General features: G+C 41.2%; 1 protein-coding gene across 1 annotated transcript; it reads right to left on the reverse strand.

Annotated features, from left to right (window-relative positions):
* Positions 1-7,489: 7,489 nt before the first annotated feature.
* Positions 7,490-21,779, reverse strand: TM4SF5 (transmembrane 4 L six family member 5). Its single transcript, XM_063446047.1, has 5 exons — positions 21,542-21,779; positions 11,537-11,617; positions 11,267-11,418; positions 10,620-10,806; positions 7,490-8,315 (listed from the first exon to the last, which is right to left on the reverse strand). The coding sequence occupies exons 1-5, from the start codon at positions 21,710-21,712 to the stop codon at positions 8,304-8,306; spliced, it is 603 nt and encodes a 200-aa protein (XP_063302117.1). The 5' UTR covers positions 21,713-21,779; the 3' UTR covers positions 7,490-8,303.
* Between the last annotated feature and the right edge of the window lie 301 nt (positions 21,780-22,080).

Raw genomic sequence — 22,080 nt, forward strand, 5'->3', positions numbered from 1 at the left:
AGGCTTAAAAGGTGGTCTGCTCGCCCCTTGCTCCTTCCTCCTGTTATCCTGATACTCGTCCGCTAGCCTGGCGGCTTCCTCCACAGTTTTTGGTTTTCTATCTTTAACCCAGTCTTTTATGTCCTCTGCAGTGTGATTAAAAAATTGCTCCAATAACATTAGTTGTAACGCATCCTCCAGGGTGGTTGCTTGGCAGCCCTTCATCCAATTACGGGCCGCCCTGTGTAGCCGAAAAGCCCATTCCGTATGGGAATCTCTCCCCATCTTCCTCAGACCTCTAAACTTTTTCCGGTATGCCTCCGGGGTTACAACATATCTGGCTAACAAAATGTCTTTTACCTTTTCATAATTATGTATGTCCCCCTCAGGTACTGCTCGCAGCGCCTCAGCTGCTCTACCTGACAATTTACTGCTAATGACTGCAGCCCATTTGGTGGGGTCTAATCCCTCCAGTGCACATTGACGTTCAAAGTCTTGTAAGTAAATGTCAATTTCCATCTCATTGTCATTAAAAGATTTAAAAGCGGGGAGTGTAGTAAATCTCCCTGTGACGGTCTGTCCCGGTCCTCTCGCTCTTTTTGCGATTGTCTGGCTTGTGCCATGACCTGCAGAGCCGCCTCTGTAGTTGGGTTGGGTCCCAATAGACTGATCATCCATCGGATGTCCTTTTGCATCATGGTTTCTTCCTCTTGATCCATCTCTGTATTACTGGTATTATCGCTCTGTATTAATTCTGCAATTAACGTGGCTTTTGTCTTGTTACTTGCCACTCTGCCTCGAGCTTCCAGTAAGTCCTTTAGTGTGGTTCTTTTAAGTAGCTGGTACTGCTGAGCAATTCATTCCCTTGCTTGGTTTGAAATGTCCATTCGGGATTCGAATCCCTCCGATTGCCACCAGTTGTAAGGAAACCAAGTCTAGCCAAACCTCTTTCGGTAGTTACAGGAAACGAAATCCATACGAAATACAAACAGCTTCACAAGATAATTCCCTCGGTAAAGCATACGAATTCCAAATAACAGTCAGAGTCCAGGATCAGGATACAAGTAGAACTGAGCTTTATTCACATACATGGCTTTTTATGCAGGTCCCCATGCAAGGGGACATCCTACAGGGAGGAGTAACATTTATCTAATCCTGTACAGTAAAAATATAAAACACTCCCAACACAAACAGATAGTTCCCTCCCCTAGTCCTGGAGATAATCAGGTCTGATACAGTAACAACCTAATTATCTCCAGGCTGAAAAATCACTGTTTTCCCCAATTTCTGGAACACCCCTTTATACATGGGGTATCCTATGTCCCCTGATAGCCCCGATCTGGGTGACCAACATATCCAAATTTCACCCAGATCGGTTCAGGGGTTCTCAAAAACCATGGAAGTCCTTTGTGACCGGTTCACCGTGGGTGGGCTGCCCAAAATAGTTCCAGAGGTTCGTGTGGTTTTGTCGGTCACTTTAGAAAAAGGGGGAAAACGAATAAAAGTACCGAATGGATTCCCCTGGCTCCTAGCAGCGATTGTTCCCCTCATTCGTGTGCACATTTGTACCGAATAGCGCTCTTCTAGCTAATCGGTATCTATAGTTCCAGCGTTCGAATGATTGAGACCGGTGTTCGGGAAGTCGAGTGTCCGATTTTAGTTCCAGACACTCGACGACCAAGTCCCGCTGCCTTTGTTTGACGAAAAAAAGATGGCCGCGGTTTTCTCTGCCACGTGGCGTTCGGCAGTACAAAGAGGGTGAAAGTGATGCCGGCTTTGAAGTTAAGTGAGCCAGGGGTGGTCTTTGTTCGGCAGTCCCATCTGCCGATTGAAAATAAACAGAAAAAGCAAGAAACATGCAGAAATACCGGATAATAGAGTCATTTCTTCACAGTAATCAACCTTCCTTTTTTAAACACACCTATTGCAGGCAGACTAACCCATTTTTTCCCACAGTGGGAGTTACTGTCACAAGACCTATGGGTCCTACACACAGTCCAAGGGTTCACTATAGACTTTCTCAACACTCCCTTCCAGGACACACCTCCTACACCTCTACTGATGCCCACATCAGACAATCTGACACTGCAAACAGAATTGCACAAACTCTTACAAAAAGGGGCGATAGAGAAATCCCCCTTTCCTCAAACAGTTATCAGCAACATATTTTTAGTCCACAAAAAAAACTGGAGACCTGCGCCCAATCATCAATTTGAAGGATCTGAACCGATCCGTCAGGTACCGTCACTTCAAGATGGAAGGCATCCATCTTCTCAGGGACCTCCTTTGCGTGGGAGATTGGTTCTCCAGATTCGATCTCAAAGATGCATACCTCACAGTCCCTATTGCTCGCAATCACCGAGCCTTCCTCCAATTTCTCTGGCAGGACGAAATCTGGCAATTTACATGCCTCCCGTTCGGCCTTTGCTCCGCACCATGGTGTTTCACCAAACTGATGAAACCAGTAATGGCGCTACTCCGATCTCAAGGGATTCGGTCCATCATATATTTGGACGACATCCTGATAATGGCTCAGGATCCACACCTCTTGCACAAACACACGAACATGACAACAGCCTTGCTCCAAAACCTAGGGTTTGTGATCAATTTTCAAAAATCGTCCCTCGAACCTTCTCAAAAGGTCCAATTCCTCGGATTCCTAATAGACTCCGTACAAGCGATCCTACAACTCCCCTCCACAAAGGTAAAATCTATAAAGAAAGAGATTCTCAAACTACTGTCAGCCCGCCAGATTCGCCTACGCGATCTGGCCCATACCATAGGCCTTTTGTCCGCATCTATCCAGGTCATTTACCCGGGACCCTTACATTACCGAGCCATGCAACGGCTCAAAACACACTATCTACACCGCTCCACTTCCTACGATCAGTACATTTCCCTGACAGACGAAGTTCGCATAGAACTCCACTGGTGGCTTCACAACATGGAAGCCTGGAATGGCAAAGCCATTTTCGGATCGCAAACGGATTTCGTTCTGGAATCCGATGCCAGTCTCCTGGGATGGGGCACCACGTGCTCCGACAAGTCTACCAGGGGTCTATGGTCCCCCTCAGAACGAGACCTACACATCAATTGCCTAGAATTGATTGCAGGATCTTTTGCGATTCGCAGTTTCGCAAAAGATTGTTTCAATTGTTCACTAGTACTGCGCATGGACAACGTCTCTGCAGTGCGTTATGTGAATCGGCTAGGAGGTTCCCGGTCCAAACTACTATCAGACCTTACCAAGGATCTCTATCAGTTCTGCCTAGAACGGAATTTATCCATCAAGGCGGAATACCTTCCAGGCACGGACAACTTAGTCGCAGATTGGTTCTCTCGCCATTGGAGAGATGTGAGCGACTCGCAACCGGACCCCCGCTTGTTCTATCAAATTCTCTGTCTTCGCGGGCCTCTTACTCTGGACTTGTTCGCATCATGACTGAATCGCCTTTATCAGCTGGCTTCCAGATCCCCAATCCTGGGCAGTCGATGCCTTTCTACACCCTTGGCCGGAGACAGGAGCCTATGCGTTCCCGCCTTTCTCCATGATCCAACGCACCCTTTACCGGGTCAAAGCCCTAGTAGTGACAATAGTCATTGTCACCCCGTTATGGAGAGCCCAGACTTGGTTCCCAACCCTGTTAGAAATGTCAGCGAATTGTCCGATCCTACTACCCCGGTCCCCCGACATTCTCACGAACCCAGCGGGACATTGTCACCCTCTCGCCCTCCAAGGACGGCTCCAACTTGTAGCCTGGACCGTTTCAGGGGATCCTGGAATGTCTCAGGACTTTCGGAGACAGCTCAGGCGCTCCTATGGGACTCCTGGGCCCCAGGCACTAGACGAGCTTATCTCACTGCATGGCGAGCATGGGCCGGCTGGTGTCTGGAAAGGGACACCGATCCCTTTTCAGCTCCTTTGACGATTATCCTTAATTTCCTGTCCACCTTATTCGATCAAGGCAAGTCCTATAGATCAATTAATGTCTTTAGATCAGCCATATCCGCGGCTCACAATCCTATTGACAACGCATCAATAGGAAAACACCCCTCAGTCTGTAGACTATTACGTGGGATCAGGCTAGCCAGACCCCCTCTCCCCAAATACTCCAATTTCTGGGATGTCGCACAGGTATTTTCCTTCTTAGAATCTTGGCCCTCTAATGAGAACTTGACCTTACGTCAACTCTCTGCCAAACTATGGCCATTGGAGCAACTAAATGACCTCCATTTGTCTAAATATACATAGGGATTAAGGAGAAAGCGCAGGTAACGTTTTTCTTTTCTTTGTTTTTTACCATATATTGGGGCTGATGTGTGTTGTAGTCCTTGCTGCTTAAGCGCAGGACTTCTCTTTTTGTATTTGTATTTGTATTTACTTTGCATCACACAGCCTGGTTGCTATGCTGCTATCCATCCCATGTGTTCCCTATTAAGGGTTAATAAGTATAGGGGTGTATATAAAAATACCCCTTTCTGTCTCATTAGAGATATCTTTGCCAGAAGCTCAAGGAAGCAGGCTGAAGGGTCAGTGTTAGGACCCGCTTAGGGGGGTCTGCCTTGACGTTGGCAGGCGGGCATTCCTCCAATGGCCATTGGAGCAACTAAATGACCTCCATTTGTCTAAATATACATAGGGATTAAGGAGAAAACGCAGGTAATGTTTTTCTTTTCTTTGGTTTTTACTATATATTGGGGCTGATGTGTGTTGTAGTCCTTGCTGCTTAAGCGCAGGACTTCTCTTTTTGTATTTGTATTTGTATTTACTTTGCATCACACAGCCTGGTTGCAATGCTGCTATCCATCCCATGTGTTCCCTATTAAGGGTTAATAAGTATAGGGGTGTATATAAAAAATACCCCTTTCTGTCTCATTAGAGATATCTTTGCCAGAAGCTCAAGGAAGCAGGCTGAAGGGTCAGTGTTAGGACCCGCTTAGGGGGGTCTGCCTTGACGTTGGCAGGCGGGCATTCCTCCAATGGCCATTGGAGCAACTAAATGACCTCCATTTGTCTAAATATACATAGGGATTAAGGAGAAAGCGCAGGTAACGTTTTTCTTTTCTCTGCCAAACTAGCCTTACTCCTATGCTTAGTATCCCTCCTTAGGGTCTCCGATAATAGAGCTTTCGACTTCCATGCTATAGTTTTCTGGCCGGAAGGCGTTACCTTCCGCATTACTAGGCGAACTAAGACCAACTCTGCCTCTGTATTCTACCCCTACTTTCCCAGTAGACAGTCACTCTGTGTGGCCCTCTGCTTAAAGCACTATATAGCTGCCACAACCACTCTACGCCCCCCTACAGGACCCCTTCTAGTGTCCTATGTCAAGCCACATAAACCAGTATCCAACCCCACAATTGCACGGTGGATCAGATGGATACTAACCCAAGCTAACATCTACCCCTCCTTTGGGGCGCATTCAGTCAGAGGAGCAGCCGCATCCTCAGCCTTTCATGCAGGTAGCTCTCTCTCAGACATCTTATCGTCGGCAGACTGGTCCAGAGAATCCACTTTTCGGACATTCTACTTCAAACCTAGGCCACACGCCGCATTGTCCATTATACAAGAGCGTTAAAACAGCAAATATGAAGCCTCCTGTCTTGCCATAAAATTAGGGATTATTATAGCCCTAGTGACTGAATAATCTAAATTTTATTAACGACAGGAGGCGAATATTTTCCCACCCTTGTCTCCAGCACAAGTTCGACCCACCCTGAGGTAAGTTACTATCTCCTCCTACTCTAGATGTCTCACACACATCCATTCATCATCTGTCAACCGTCAGGTTTACATTTCACCACTCCAACATTAAATTCATATACTTCACAACATTTCCATGAAATGCATTGAAATTATCTGTCAATCTCTACGTTACGTGCTAAATTTGCAATCAACTAGTATGAGAACCTATACTCTCACGATTTTCCTTTTTCCTCCTTTAGTGTGAAGAATCCTTCCGCTTACTTGTAACATATGGTTTCACCAACCCATTCAAGGTTTACATGGTTGAATGCATCAGAAACACGACTTAGTCCACAGTTCCAGTTTCAAGTTTCAGTTTCCAGTTTACATGGTTGATACTCAATACTGTCGGCTACAGCAAGAAAGAGGAATTGGGAGGAGCTCCATAATGCCATATAATACTGATATACACTCTGATTGGTTGAATTTTTATACTACTGTTAACTATTTCTTTGCTGCTGGGAGGTTTCAGTAAAGAAAGATAAAGCAAATATTCGCCTCCTGTCGTTAATAAAATTTAGATTATTCAGTCACTAGGGCTAGAATAATCCCTAATTTATCACTTTCATCACTTATATATATCAAATACAAAAGAACTAAGCCACAACTCAAATAACAAAGACACAATACTACAGATCTTTTAATGAAATCAGTTTACTGCTAGCAATAATATGGACAGAAGTCCAAAGTATTCTACTGTGCATAGAAATAATCAATATTTATTAATGGCATAAAAAAATACAATCGTAAATAATTACAAATGTGTGTGATTTCATAATGAATATCAGCATAGGGCAGGGTCAACATGAATGTCCCTGGTGTAAAACTACACCTCCCAAGATGCTTTGATGTAGTTTTACAATAGCTGGAAGTTACGTCTAAGATTACACAGTCCTAGAGAGATGTTCATCAATATGAAGTTCTCTGGTTGGGTCTGAGGATTCGAGTTATACAGACGAGGAAGAGTAGGTTTGCAAGATTCCGAATGTGTAGTTCAGAAAGGCTTGGCAGAGACAGAGAGAGACATAATGTGCCGTGTTTGTGCTTGATACAATATTGTGTTTAGTAATACATTAAGGAGTGCTATATTTCACGTATCCCAGATGTCTCTGTCTAATGCAAAAAAACAAGTGGCACAAATAATGGTTTTTTTTATGTTTGCTTTTTTTACGGAAAATTAATAGTCTACTAATAAAAACAGCTTTGCCATGAAAAGCGTTTGGGCCCTAATAAAGTGTTGGAATAAACTCCGATCTTTAATTTTAGTATTTAGTTAGAACACAGGGTGTGACAGATATTAGATTTAATACAGGTCAGTATGACCTTCTTGCATTGTTAAATGTTATGAATGGGTCACACAGCCCGTACATCACTTTCCCACCTGGATTGGCTGACAATTTAAATGGGCAATCATCTTCTGAGATACGTCCTGCATTTTAACATAAGACATGTTTTTTTTTAACCCCTTAAGGACCAAACTTCTGGAATAAAAGGGAATCATGACATGTCACACATGTCATGTGTCCTTAAGGGGTTAAAACGTCTGGACTTGTGATATCAATTTTAGTATATGTATAGTAATATGCCTATATGGTAATATATATATAGTCTCTGGGGCTCCTTCCACAAGTGAGGACTATGCAAGCATGAGAGGCTGCTGGAGACACCAAATACTAAGGATTCCTTGTGTGTAGCCATAGTGACCTGCTATTAATGATTCCAGTACATGAGAAAGTTTGGGAGCTATATTATATGTCACCAAGCCTCTCAGATGCCCTTGTGAGGACATCATTGTCCCCTTAAACATCTTTTATTTATTCTACTCTAGGATGGAATTGATAGCCTATAGCAAGGATAGGTAACCTATGACACTCCAGATGTTGTGGACTACATCTCCCATAATGCTGTTAAAGCTATAATGCTGAATGTTGTCTGCTTCTGCCCTAGCAAGGATTCCTGTAGTAGGAAGATGCTGAGTGTCTCCTCATTAAATAATGGCAGCAACGCCATAGTAGGGCACCAGTATATATCTACAAGGAGTGCTAATAATGGTTTCAGGGGATCTCTCCAGAATAGTATGACAGAGGTTTTAGGAGATCATGACAGTAGGACCAGGAGATCTATCCAAGAGATCATGACACTGGGTTCAGTAGATATATCTTAAAGATCATGACAGTTGATCCAGGAGATCTCTCCAGACACTGGGTCCAGGAGACCTCTCCAGAAGATCATAATAATGCTTCCAGGAGATCTCTCCAGAATGCTATGACAGTGTTTCTAGGAGATCTGTCCAAAATATTTTGACAGTGGTTCCACAACATCTCTCCAGAATATTATAACAGTGGTTCCAGGACATCTCTCTAGAGTATTATAACAGTGGCTCCAGGAGATCTCACCAGTAGATCATGAAAGTAATTCCTGGAAAACTCTCCAGCAGTATGACAGTAGGTATTATCTTTACAACAACATCACAATAAGAATAATAAAATAAAAAGACACATTTTCCAAAAGTCCGTATCAGTGCAGAGAACGTCATATGCGGATCAGACAGTTGTTAGTCGCAGGAGTGTTATGATAATTAAGCTTCATTCTGTAAAGCGGGAAAAGAGAGAAAGGTTACCTCATTATGAAACCAAGGCTATTCCAAACAGAACAATCATCGTCTATTGTTACAGAAGGGTTATTCACTAAACAGCGAGCTGCGATTACTTGACAAATGAAAAAAATGTAGATAAACACTAACAGTGATGTAGAATTATATTAACTGGATAAATAATCCCACTCTGCTACTTTTGGCCTACATATTACTAGTCATTGTACAGCTCAGTACGACTCGCTGTCTAAAGTAACACTTTGACATTTTTCTAATAATTGGATTCAGTCTCCATAGTTACTGATATAGTCAATAATATACTTACCTTCACAACATGGCTTCTTCTGCATCCAGCCGCCAGCCAATGTGGCCAGACAAAAGAATGTAACCAGCTTAGTTTATAAAAGTTGCAATTTCTATAGAAGTCTGCACTTCTTGCAAAATGAAAAAAAACATAGGACACACTCTTCAGTTATAAAGCTTTTCAGCAAACTAAAGTGCTTAGTCTGGAGTGTCCCTTTAAATTGTAATCTTTATTATCATACCACATGCGCTTAAAGGGACACTATAGTCACCAACAAAAACTTTAGCATAATGAAGTAGTTTTGGTGTATAGATCATTCCCCTGCAATCTCACTGCTCAATTCTCTGCCATTTAGGAGTTAATTCACTTATGCATCCCTAATCACACCTTCCTGCATATAATTTCTAATGTTTACACTTCTCTCATTGCAAATTCTGTTTAATTAAGCATTTCGGAACTACTGCTCTGGTAATAAAAAAAAGTTTAATTTACAGAGCAGAAGATCAAATTTTTTTTTAAAGTAAATTACATCTGATTGAAAATTAAACCCTTTTTTTTTTTTTAATGCAGGCTGTGTCAGTCACCGCCGGTGGAGGTGTGACTAGGGCTGTATAAATAGAAGCAAAAGGGATTTAACTCCTAAATGACAGTAAAACTTGCAGTGATCTATACTCAAGAACTGCATCATTAAGCTAAGGTTGTTTTTTTGACTAATAATAATATTTAATATCAGGCAAAGACGGACCGGAAGTAGTAGCGCAATGACGTAAGACACTGGAATGCACGTTGCGTTCCAGCTAACTGGAAACAGGAAACCGGAAGAAAATGACAAGCGGGACATTTAAAGAGAAGAGGGACAAAGGAATCGAATACAGCCAACTGAGGAAGACAATTTGAAAGGGTGAAACGTGTTTTGGAACACATACCGGACTACTAAGTCATCCAGAGACACTCTATCTGGTACTTTTATTTGCTTGTACAGTTTTTATTTTGTGAATTTTAATCAATTATTTAAAAAAAAAAGCACCATTTCTGAGAATCCACCTTGGGTATCCTGTGTATATACCTCTGGGACCATGGATCTTGGGAAATACCAACTATCCTGAGGGTTAAGCAGTGTGAACTCCAGGGAAGTTAACCAGAAGAAGGAATTGGACATCCTATAAGTGTCAGGCATTTACCATTTGAGTCATATGAGATTTATGGCTCTCGACTTGTGAGTGATACTCCTTATGTTTACATATCAGATTGCACTATTGTTCTGTATTTTTTATATTTACAGATTTATACAGAAAACCTATTTTAGAAGCTCCGCCTTATGTATGTATATTGCTTGTATTTTGTAGAAGTGGTTTAGGGGATACCACTTAAGGTGTTTTGAGCATTGCCACTATTTGTGTCCTCCATATTGTGCACTTATTTGTTGAGTTTGTATAATATGTTGTTATATTTCCCCATTTAAAACACTGTTAAGTGGAATTTGTTGCCGTTACACAAAAGCCAATAATTAGTATATTGATGCATATTTATTACATTCAAACAATAATTCAGAGAAATAGACATCAAAATACAAAAATATTGATTGCACTAATGTATAAATGAACATAAAGTAAATAGATATTAATAGTCTAATCTGTTATTCACTTCATATTCTCTCATCAAGTTTTGGTGCTTATTGTGCACTCAGAGTGTTAAATATATATAACACGGAGGGGATATTTCACGTGGAATTAAGGAGATTTAGCCAGAAAAATGCAAATGTGCAAAGAAAAAAGGTCACATTGGGAAAATCGCCCAACTTAGTTATTGATCCAGAATGGAACATTTGCAATAGTCTGATGTATTCTTCACGATTCCTGATGAAGCTTACAAACTGATTGAACAGGAATGAGAGAAAGCCATGCAAAGCTAAATTAATATATAAAACCTGAAGAAAATAAAGTTACAAGTAAGTGATAGGCCGATAGAAGTTAAATTAGTGATTTGATACAACTTACCTTTCCTTTCTTCCTGCAATCGCCACAGATCACACCAAACAGGGCATTGACGATTTGGATGGCACACAAGAGGAATTCCAAGCACCCCAAACCAAGAAGGATAGAGAACAGGGTGATGTTCCACAGGGCTATATTTTTGGGTTCTTTGCAGTCATTCCAAGATGTCTGATTTGAAAGATAACTTGTGCTGTCAGAGACAGGAGAGAGAAATTGTATATTATGGGAAAGCAGGATGCGATAAATCAACCCCCCCCCCCCCCCCCCGCCCCGTTTCCCAACATGACATGATAGACACCATTTTGTGCTCCTAACCCTTTACTATCCCAGATCTGGAGACACCAGACACCAACTCCAAAGAAAGTGCAGCAAGAACGCCTCGTTAAACATTGTGGGCACTGAGCACACGTGACAGAGCTTCAGTAGAGTTCAGTACATTGGCAGCCCTGAGTGGGGAGAACCAGAGCAACTGTAAGTCACACATGTCTCTTGTCATGTAGGCTCGCCCAGCACCACCGCCCTGCAAACATACCTCCTAGTTGGGAGATACGTTGAAGGATGACAGAAGGAACTTTGTGTCTGTCCCTCTTGTGAATCTTCTAAACACTGCTCATGCCTCAGTTAAGTAAATAATGCATTCGGTTCCTTACTTTAACCCTTTGAGATGGTATCCCCACTTTGCCACCTGTCCTGCTTCCTGGTTGTTGCACAGGGGTCCATCATTCAGCGCCGTGCCAGACACTACGATGCAGTAGAAGCCTCCAAGGGCGCCAAACAGCGAGGAGAAGATGGAGCGGAGCATCTGTGATAGAATAAGGCCAGAGATATCAGCTTTATGGGCTGTAATGACATCTCTGGTTCTTTAATTGCTGTTAATTGTAATGGATAAGGCGTAATATTTGAATGGGGTTTAAACTTACTCTACAGCGGTTCCCACAGCATCCTTCTCCACAGCAGCCTTTCCCACCAGCACGCACAGCCGCACACGCTGGACACAGAACCTGCAGGCAACAGGGAAACCGAACATAACCAGGTCAGATTAGTTTTATACTTAGTGAGATAAGGTGTGCAAGCAGTATAGCAGGTTCATGTCACTTCAAATAGGACCACGTTATCGCTGCGATGTCAGGAGGAATCAGTGACAGGAGGTAATAAAAGGGATTGCTCAAAGGTTCTTAGCTGCTATTTTCCTGCAGAGATCACCCAAGCAAGAGGTAACAGGAGATTCTCAGGAATGAGGCAGAGATCCTTATCTTGAGACCGTCATATGATAATCTATTCTGGAAAAGGACATTGCAAGTGCAGCGTTCCAGACTCAGCTAGACAGGTTCGATATTCACTGTAAAGAGGGATTTAAGACAGATGGTCTGAGAGTCTGTGGATAGTTCAAGGCTTTACTTACACAGAACACTCCAGGCTCCCACTCATGTTAGGTGCCCTGAATATTATTAATATAAACCCACCCAGTATAACTAACCTAACCTACACAGTGCATCTAACTTGTGTGGGAGTCTAGAGTGTCCCTTTAATAATATAAACCCACCCAGTATAAAATAAAAGTATAACTAAAGGTAACCTAACCTACACAGTGCACCTAACGTGTGTGGGAGCCTGGAGTGTCCCTTTAATAATATAAACCCACCCAGTATAACTAACTGTAACCTAACCTACACAGTGCATCTAACGTGTGTGGGAGCCTGGAGTGTCCCTTTAATAATATAAACCCACCCAGAATAGCTAACTGTAACCTAACCTACACAGTGCACATAAAGTGTGTGTGAGCCTGGAGTGTCCCTTTAATAATATAAACCCACCCAGTATAACTAACTGTAACCTAACCTACACAGTGCACCTAACGTGTGTGGGAGCCTGGAGTGTCCCTTTAATAATATAAACCCACCCAGTATAACTAACTGTAACCTAACCTTCACAGTGCGCCTAACGTTTGTGGGAGCCTGGAGTGTCCTTTTAATAATATAAACCCACCCAGTATAACTAACTGTAACCTAACCTACACAGAGAATATAACATATGTGGGAGTCTGGAGTGTCCCTTTATTAATATAAACCCACTCAGTATAACTAACTGTAACCTAACCTACACAGTGCATCTAACGTGTGTGGGAGCCTGGAGTGTCCCTTTAATAATATAAACCCACCCAGAATAGCTAACTGTAACCTAACCTACACAGTGCACATAAAGTGTGTGTGAGCCTGGAGTGTCCCTTTAATAATATAAACCCACCCAGTATAACTAACTGTAACCTAACCTACACAGTGCACCTAACGTGTGTGGGAGCCTGGAGTGTCCCTTTAATAATATAAACCCACCCAGTATAACTAACTGTAACCTAACCTTCACAGTGCGCCTAACGTTTGTGGGAGCCTGGAGTGTCCTTTTAATAATATAAACCCACCCAGTATAACTAACTGTAACCTAACCTACACAGAGCATATAACATATGTGGGAGTCTGGAGTGTCCCTTTAATAATATAAACCCACCTAGTATAACTAACTGTAACCTAACCTACACAGTGCACCTAACGTGTGTGGGAGCCTGGAGTGTCCCTTTAATAATATAAACCCACCAACCCAGTATAACTAACTGTAAACTAACCTACACAGTGCACCTAACGTGTGTGGGAGTCTGGAGTGTCCCTTTAATAATATAAACCCACCCAGTATAACTGTAACCTAACCTACACAGTGCACCTAACAGACTGTTATGTGTAAATAAAGCCTTGAACTAATCACAGCCTCTCAGATCCCCATCTGTTTAGAATCCCTCTTTACACTGAATATTGAACTTGTCTAGCTGTGTTTGCTTGCTGGGGCGTGCTTGCATGTAGTATTAGCTTTTTAATTCAACATACATACATACTTACACAGATATACATACACACAGATACACACATATAAACACAGACACACAACTAGATACACACAATGAAACATACACGCACCCTAATGACACAGATACACAATCCATGACACACAGATAAACATAGCTATACATACACACACTGACACACAGATACACACACTTACCTTTATATATATACACTCAGATACACATACTGACACATATACACACCTTGACAAAACACAGACAAATGCATATACACATAAATGAAACATACACGCACCTTAATGACACAGATACACAATCCATGACACACATATAAACATAGCTATAGATACACACACTGACACACAGATACACACACTGACACATATACACACCTTGACAAAACACAGACAAATGCACATAAATGTCCTAATTATTATGTTTTTAGCCACCCTCCCACTAACATATCTTTTGTGTGCAGGAGGGTGGCTTGCCTGGGGTCCTGCTCATGGCTGAGGCTGGTGGGAGTGTGTATTTGGAGTTTGGTATCTTCTTGCTTGCCCACTTCCTGTGCCGCCTCCTCTGCAGCTCCCTCTGTAGGTGGGAGGTAGTGACAGGCTTTCACTTCCTCCCAGGCTACTGATATTGTAGGGGCGGTTGTGCTGTGAACAGCTATGGCACCCGAGTTGGCCACTACAATGGCCACCAAATGGGCCTCCTGCACTGTGAGGGCTTTGGTGTGGCCTGCCTGTAGTTACGCTGCCGTGTGTATGTCATGATGTAATGAGATTTACTTGTCACGAACAGGGTTATTAAGAAGATAAACCTGAATACTGTACTTACAGTGCGACTTAGGTCAAGCATATTGCGAGCAGCAAATAAAGAGGACGGGAAAGGTTAACCCAATGTGTGTTGGGTGTAAGAAGGAAGCGGGCAGAACGTGGGCAGAGCACAGCGAGAATTAGTCTGGTCTCTTTAAAGTAAGCGCGAGCCATGCTGAATCCACCACTGGGATCCAGCGTATAAGAAGGCCTTAGCAGCGAGGAACAATCATGGTTATCAAAACTGTAACATCTTCCGTGAGAAATAATTAACAACTGTAATCTAATGTGGATTAATAAATCAATATTATTCTCTGAACCCTTAGAAATGTTAAATGACAAATTGATTTAAAGTTGGTAATAAATAACTAGTCTTGCATTGTGCCCTTTTCGTATTGTTGTTTTTAGGATGATTAGACTTATTCCAGGTAGTGACAGGTAAGGAGATACTTTATATTAAAGTAAATGCACACTCTAACATCCATAACCGTTACAGATTGTCATGGTAGTTATGGTACAGGAGCCCATGCAGGTAGTCTTTATTTTCCAACGCTCGACTCTTCTGCTGTTGCCAAGATTATGAAAAATGTTCCACCGTAACAGCCACACTCTCACAAACGCACTTATTCTAAGAGTGTCACAGAATGTTGTGAGTGAGATTTTTAAGTCATAAATGGCGTTTGGAATACATTAGAAAATTGTGATTTTCCCTGAAGGTAATTTTTTTTTTATATTCTTTTATATTTTATATTCTTTATTTTTACTCAACAGACAAAGCAAGTATACATTAACTGTTGGGCTTTCGCAGAAGCCAACTGAGATACAGTTCGTGAGAGAAAAAAAAAAAAAAAACTCAGCTTGAACAATACAGACCGAACAGTATAACTTACGTCCACTGTAGGTCATTTTAAAATCAAAATGCTTTTATAGGCGCAAGGGCACAGTGTCACAGACACTCTTACAATCACAAAAACACTCAAATATACACTCAGACACTCTTATAAACACATAAATACTCAAATACATGCACAGACACTCTTACAAACACATACATTCTCAAATACACACACAGACACTCTTACAAACACATACATTCTCAAATACACACACAGACACTCTTACAAACACATAAATTCTCAAATACACACACAGACACTCTTACAAACACATAAATTCTCAAATACACACACAGACACTCTTACAAACACATACGTTCTCAAATACACGCACAGACACTCTTACAAACACATACATTCTCAAATACACACACAGACACTCTTACAAACACATACATTCTCAAATACACACACAGACACTCTTACAAACACATAAATTCTCAAATACACACACAGACACTCTTACAAACACATACATTCTCAAATACACACACAGACACTCTTACAAACACATAAATTCTCAAATACACACACAGACACTCTTACAAACACATAAATTCTCAAATACACACACAGACACTCTTACAAACACATACGTTCTCAAATACACACACAGACACTCTTACAAACACATTCTCAAATATACAAACAGACACTCTTACAAGCATTTACATTCAGGAACTCTTGGAAACACTCTCAAAGGGGCCATGAGAGGATTAAGTGCAGCATGTCTTGTGAGCTTAGGACAGTTAAAGGCACTGTCATGCGCTCTCACAGACACTGTCATGCGCTCTCACAAACACTGTCATGCGCTCTCACAAACACTGTCAAAGGCGCTGAAAAAATATCACATAGCCACACTGACACTGATAAAAAGCGAGAGATATAGACTAAGAATATTGCCCGGCATATCCAGGTAATATATTTTTGCGGTTTGATAAATAGAACATCTTTGTTTAAATTTAATAGAAACACATAGTGCTCAGTTCCCAGTTCCATGGCGTGTAGCACTGACAGATACCGGTGCACTGCATACACACAGCAGGGCACTGTCACACACACTAACACACAAACTATGTGGTGCACCCCCTCCTATTGTATTCCTTGTGCAATCTCATAGGTCACAAAATGATAAAGTCAGCCCTGATTTCAATTCCTCAATATCTGTACAAATTTGGATGGCAATGATTGACTGAGGATGCTGGGCTAAGGCACCATCAGCACTGTCAGTCATGTCTGTGCGAATTTGTACATGTAATGAGTAGGTAAAACTTCTGCATTATCTTAGCTGCACCAGAAGGGTTGGTCTTGATGTGCATAATTATTTCAAACTGCCCTAAAACGTTAGACAAAAAAAAAAATACGATAAGCGTCCATAAACATGTAACCAGCACCGTAAACACTACACTAAGCCATGAAGCTTGGAGCGTCCCATTAAGGTGATAATAATAAAATTAGCATTATTTGTGACATAAGTCTATATATAATAATAATAAGTTGATTCCTGGCAGAAAAAAAAGGCTCAAACGACTGATCTAAATGACATGTAATTAAATTCACAAAAACGGGACGTTTTTCGGATCACGTTACCATACAGCTATTTACCTACCACCTGATACTATCTGCGCTGTGCTCAGGTACATTGGGAGTCACATTCGAGAAGCAATTCTGCAGCAAATTTCTTCAAATGGAGCAATAGCTTATATGGTAATACTTTCAGAACTCAGCCATATATTTACTCTTTATACACAGACAGACACAAAGGCCGCAATAATAATATAATATTATATTAGTCACTAAATTGTGAATGTTTAGGATTTTAGTGAATTCGAAATTTTAGACCAAATAATTCCAAATGATAACAAAGCTGACGTGGCGAATATAGTCCAGTTTGTAGCTCTGGGAATAAAATATTAATTTCAGTTGACAATTCTTGACAATTCAGACTTTGGTGAATACTCCTCTCAGTGTCTCTCTTGAGTCTGAAAATGTTAAATAACATTTTATTCAGCAAAGTCTGAATGATCCCCTGAGTCAGATAAAATCACAAATCTTGTCGATATTGTTCAGGTCAGCTGTATTTTCAACCATTGTAACTGAAAATTCCAAACTCGCATTGTTATTCACTAACAGAGTTATTCAGGTGTGTGAGAATTTGAGGTGAAAATAGCTGAACTGGATTTAACGTGCCAGCTATGCTTTCCATTCAGCGACTCTGGCCTTCAAAGTGACATTTACTTTGACTTCTAACTTTAGGAAATAGCCCGATAAGTAGCAATTGGCAGGAATTCAAAGTGGGTTTCAAGTTTAAGGACAAAGTTGCGAAACTGGTAAATTCCTCCAAGTCAACTGTGTTTCCATTCAGCATTTTTCGGAGTTAAATTTGAAATTCAATTTGAATTCCTGACAATTTTTCGTTTAGTAAATAACCTTGTCTGACTCTGAATCACCTGGATTGTTACATTTTGGCAATTAGTGAATAAACCACCGTAGCTTTTATAGAGTTGATCCTGAACTCTATGGATGTTGCCCAACCTAACAGTTAGATAAAGGAAACCGTACTCACCAGGCTGCCAAGGTGCACCGGATCCGAGGACGGCCAAACCCCACGTTAGATATATGAAATAAAGTAGTGGTCCAGTCAGTCAAGGTGATGCGCATGACCTTGACAAAGATCGGTCAGGTCGAAACATTGCTGTTTTTGCTCCAATAAAACTGTTTTCTTGGCTATCACCTCAAGTGCCTGGACCACTACTTTATTTAAGTTGCCCAACTTAATGGCATTTAATTTATCAAGCTAAGTGGAATGGAAGGCTGAGAAGCACTATAAGGCTAAGTTAGATAATTTGTTATAAGTAAATGCCCCTCAACAGTCCCGGCCTAGAAGGGACAGTCCCAAATCCAGCTTGTTCCCTGTTGCTATATATCTGTGGATAGGAATTCACCAGGACACTCTGTGTTAGTGCATTACTACACACGCTCTGCTCTCTGTGCAACCCTGAGTGAGTTGATTGAGTGGTCTGCCGTGCATGCATTCATAAGAGCATGCATACGTAAGGCCTCACGGACATGCTTCCCTACTAACCTACGCACCCCTATCTCAATTTCACACTTCCATTCCACCCAAGCGCCCCTCTTTAGGAGAACAGTCCCTATTTTGAGCCCAAATCGCTCTGTCCCTCTTTCTCTCCTAATTTCCCCCTTTTCTAGGAGCTCTATATTGTTGGTGTGTCTAAGTGTATAACAGAGTTCCACGGCAATACTACTCCCAGCAATGTGTCTGAGCGTATAACAGGGCTCCCCAGCAATAATACTCTCAGTAATGTGTCTGAGTGTTTAACAGAGCTTCACAGCAATACTACTCCCAGTAATGTGTCTGAGTGTATAACAGGGCTCCACAGCAATACTACTCCCAGTAATGTGTCTGAGTGTATAACAGAGCTCCCCAGCAATAATACTCTCAGTAATGTGTCTGAGTGTATAACAGAGCTCCCCAGCAATAATACTCTCAGTAATGTGTCTGAGTGTATAACAGTCAACCAGCAATAATACTCCCAGTAATGTGTCTAAGTGTATAACAGAGCTCCACAGCAATAATACTCCCAGTAATGTGTCTGAGTGTATAACAGAGCTCCACAGCAATAATACTCCCAGTAATGTGTCTGAGTGTATAACAGAGCTCCACAGCAATAATACTCCCAGTAATGTGTCTGAGTGTATAACAGAGTTCCACGGCAATAATACTCTCAGTAATGTGTGTGAGTGTATAACAGAGCTTCACAGCAATACTACTCCCAGTAATATGCCTGAGTGTATAACAGAGCTCCACAGCAATAATACTCCCAGTAATGTGTCTGAGTGTATAACAGAGCTCCATAGCAATAATACTCCGAGTAATGTGTCTGAGTGTATAACAGAGCTTCACAGCAATAATACTCCCAGTAATGTGTATGAATGTATAACAGAGCTCCACAGCAATAATACTCCCAGTAATGTGTCTGAGTGTATAACAGAGCTCCACAGCAATAATACTTCCAGTAATGTGTCTCACTGTATAACAGAGCTCCACAGCAATAATACTCCCAGTAATGTGTCTGAGTGTATAACAGAGCTCCACAGCAATAATACTCCCAGTAATGTGTCTGAGTGTATAACAGAGCTCCACGGCAATAATACTCTCAGTAATGTGTCTGAGTGTATAACAGAGCTTCACAGCAATACTACTCCCAGTAATGTGCCTGCGTGTATAACAGAGCTCCACAGCAATAATACTCCCAGTAATGTGTCTGAGTGTATAACAGAGCTCCATAGCAATAATACTCCGAGTAATGTGTCTGAGTGTATAACAGAGCTTCACAGCAATAATACTTCCAGTAATGTGTCTGAGTGTATAACAGAGCTCCCCAGCAATAATACTCCCAGTAATGTGTCTGAGTGTATAACAGAGCTCCACGGCAATAATACTCTCAGTAATGTGTCTGAGTGTATAACAGAGCTTCACAGCAATACTACTCCCAGTAATGTGCCTGAGTGTATAACAGAGGTCCTCAGCAATAATACTCCCAGTAATGTGCCTGAGTGTATAACAGAGCTCCACAGCAATAATACTCCGAGTAATGTGTCTGAGTGTATAACAGAGCTCCACAGCAATAATACTCCCAGTAATGTGCCTGAGTGTATAACAGAGGTCCTCAGCAATAATACTCCCAGTAATGTGCCTGAGTGTATAACAGAGCTCCACAGCAATAATACTCCGAGTAATGTGTCTGAGTGTATAACAGAGCTCCACAGCAATAATACTCCCAGTAATGTGACTTTACACTACAATAAATGTGTATAGAAATCAGTCTGTGTAAATAAGATACATTGTTATTGTTCTAAATTACATTTTTAGTTGTATAAATTATTATTAGTAAGTCACCAAAAAATTTCTCAGAACAGCCCAACCCCTGGCCACGCCCTCCCCTCACACCCCTAAAATTGAAATGCCCCCTCTTTGCCTATTTGAGTTGCTCGGAGCTGTGTATTTCCATAGTACTTAGAGGTAATATAGTATAGTATGGTAACCCCCTTCAATCCTGTTAAGTCCATGGTTTAGGCAAATCCCATTATTTGATAAAAGCTTCTTATTAAACTTGGCATTATTTACTAAATCGGAAATTGTGGAGAATTGACAAAGAAATTGTTCATTTTAGACGAAAATTGTGATATTTTTCCCAGCTCACAATACTGACCTAAATTTTGTAATTTCCTTAATTCCCGGTTAAGTGTACAAGTTGAATAATATTTATACCGACCAATGAATAAACTACCGGTTATAAAACAACAGTTATTCACTAAACTGGGAATTATCAGGGATTGACCAAAATTGTAACTTTTTGTCCAAATTAGCAGAGCTGGGAAATTAGCCAGACCTTAAATTGTTAATCCCCCTACCATTCCCAATTTATTGACTATCCTTGTATGTATGTATAAATCCATTGAAGGCATTTAGTGTAATATTAATCACTGTCCCATTAGTCGGATCTCGGTCTCTGCACATGTACAGTTTGTAAAGGGAGATTTTATTAAAACGATATATTACAAATAAATTCCGTTTAAATCACGACACAGAGTTTACTCACTATACAAGGAATTTAAAGATTTGGACATTTTATTCTTATAAATTCTTTGTACTGCACGACAATTCGCCTGCATCCTGTAACTGGAGTTCTGTTTCTGTATAAGAAAAATAGCAATTGCCTCCCATTTTAGTTTTTTTTAAATACATTTTTGATTTTGATATTTTTTACATGTGTTTCAAGAACAAAATAAAGCCAGAATGGATTATGTTTGGCTGTTTAAATCGTGCCGTTGTTTATATACCTGCCCAGATAAGTTGACCAATTTTGGCAGTTGTATCATCAATTTGTATGATATTTTTTATTATGGCATAATCATTTTATTTGTATGGGCAAATGGTCATTTTTTTTTTTTTTTTTAGAAACGATTGGCAGTTGTGCCAAGATAAGCCAGATATCTTGTTGACATAATTTATCTGTCATTCTAAAAGTATCTAGACCAGTTGTGGCCAATCCCAATCTCGGAAATTCCACTCACACACGGGAATGATGTGTCACCCATTGCTCAGTGATACAAAATACTAATTAGAAACTAAACTTTGAAGACTGGTTTTGATACCCCAGGTTAACCAACTTGTGAAAGAAGAGGAGCAATGGTTATAACTCCCAGTCGTACGAAATTTTAGAAAAATTATTAAAAAAACACATGCATCTGGCCAGCCACGTAATGGGTATCCCAATACTCAAACAAGCCCGTCTAGGCCTTAAACTGACTATAACTGTAGAAGAAAATACTTACAAATAGCCCCCCGCCAACAATGCCAGCCATGAGCCAGACTTGCATGGTGATGTGGTCTGTATATTTTGTTTGACCATCAGGAAAGATTAGTAAAAGGTTTGCGGTGATGCACAGAAACGCCATGGGGAGCAAGGAGAGCCCCACAAAACGTGAGCATTTCCCAGTACACATTTTGGGGTGATTCAGTAAGGTGCCTGCAGATGGAGAGGTCTAGGTGTTAGTTCCTTGCTATGCGAATCCTATGTATCTGAATCCAGCCAACGCTCTGAGGATGGTGTGTTTATTTAATGATAAGGAAAGATCAAGGTTCATGGGACTCCTAGTGACAGGCTGGTGACAGGGCCAAATTAATAAAGGGGGGGGGGGTGGAGGTAGAGCATGGAATCCTTAATGCAAACAGGGCAATAAATGTCAGAATGCTTGGTTTTGTGAGCAAGGTGAATAGAAGAGAATTAACGAACTAGCAAAGCATGGGTGATACCTGCAGACTCTATCACAGCCCGGGGCAAATGCAAATAATGTGACTTGAGACCAAACCG

Source organism: Pelobates fuscus, chromosome 3 (assembly GCF_036172605.1).
Source record: "Pelobates fuscus isolate aPelFus1 chromosome 3, aPelFus1.pri, whole genome shotgun sequence".
Taxonomy (NCBI): domain Eukaryota; kingdom Metazoa; phylum Chordata; class Amphibia; order Anura; family Pelobatidae; genus Pelobates; species Pelobates fuscus.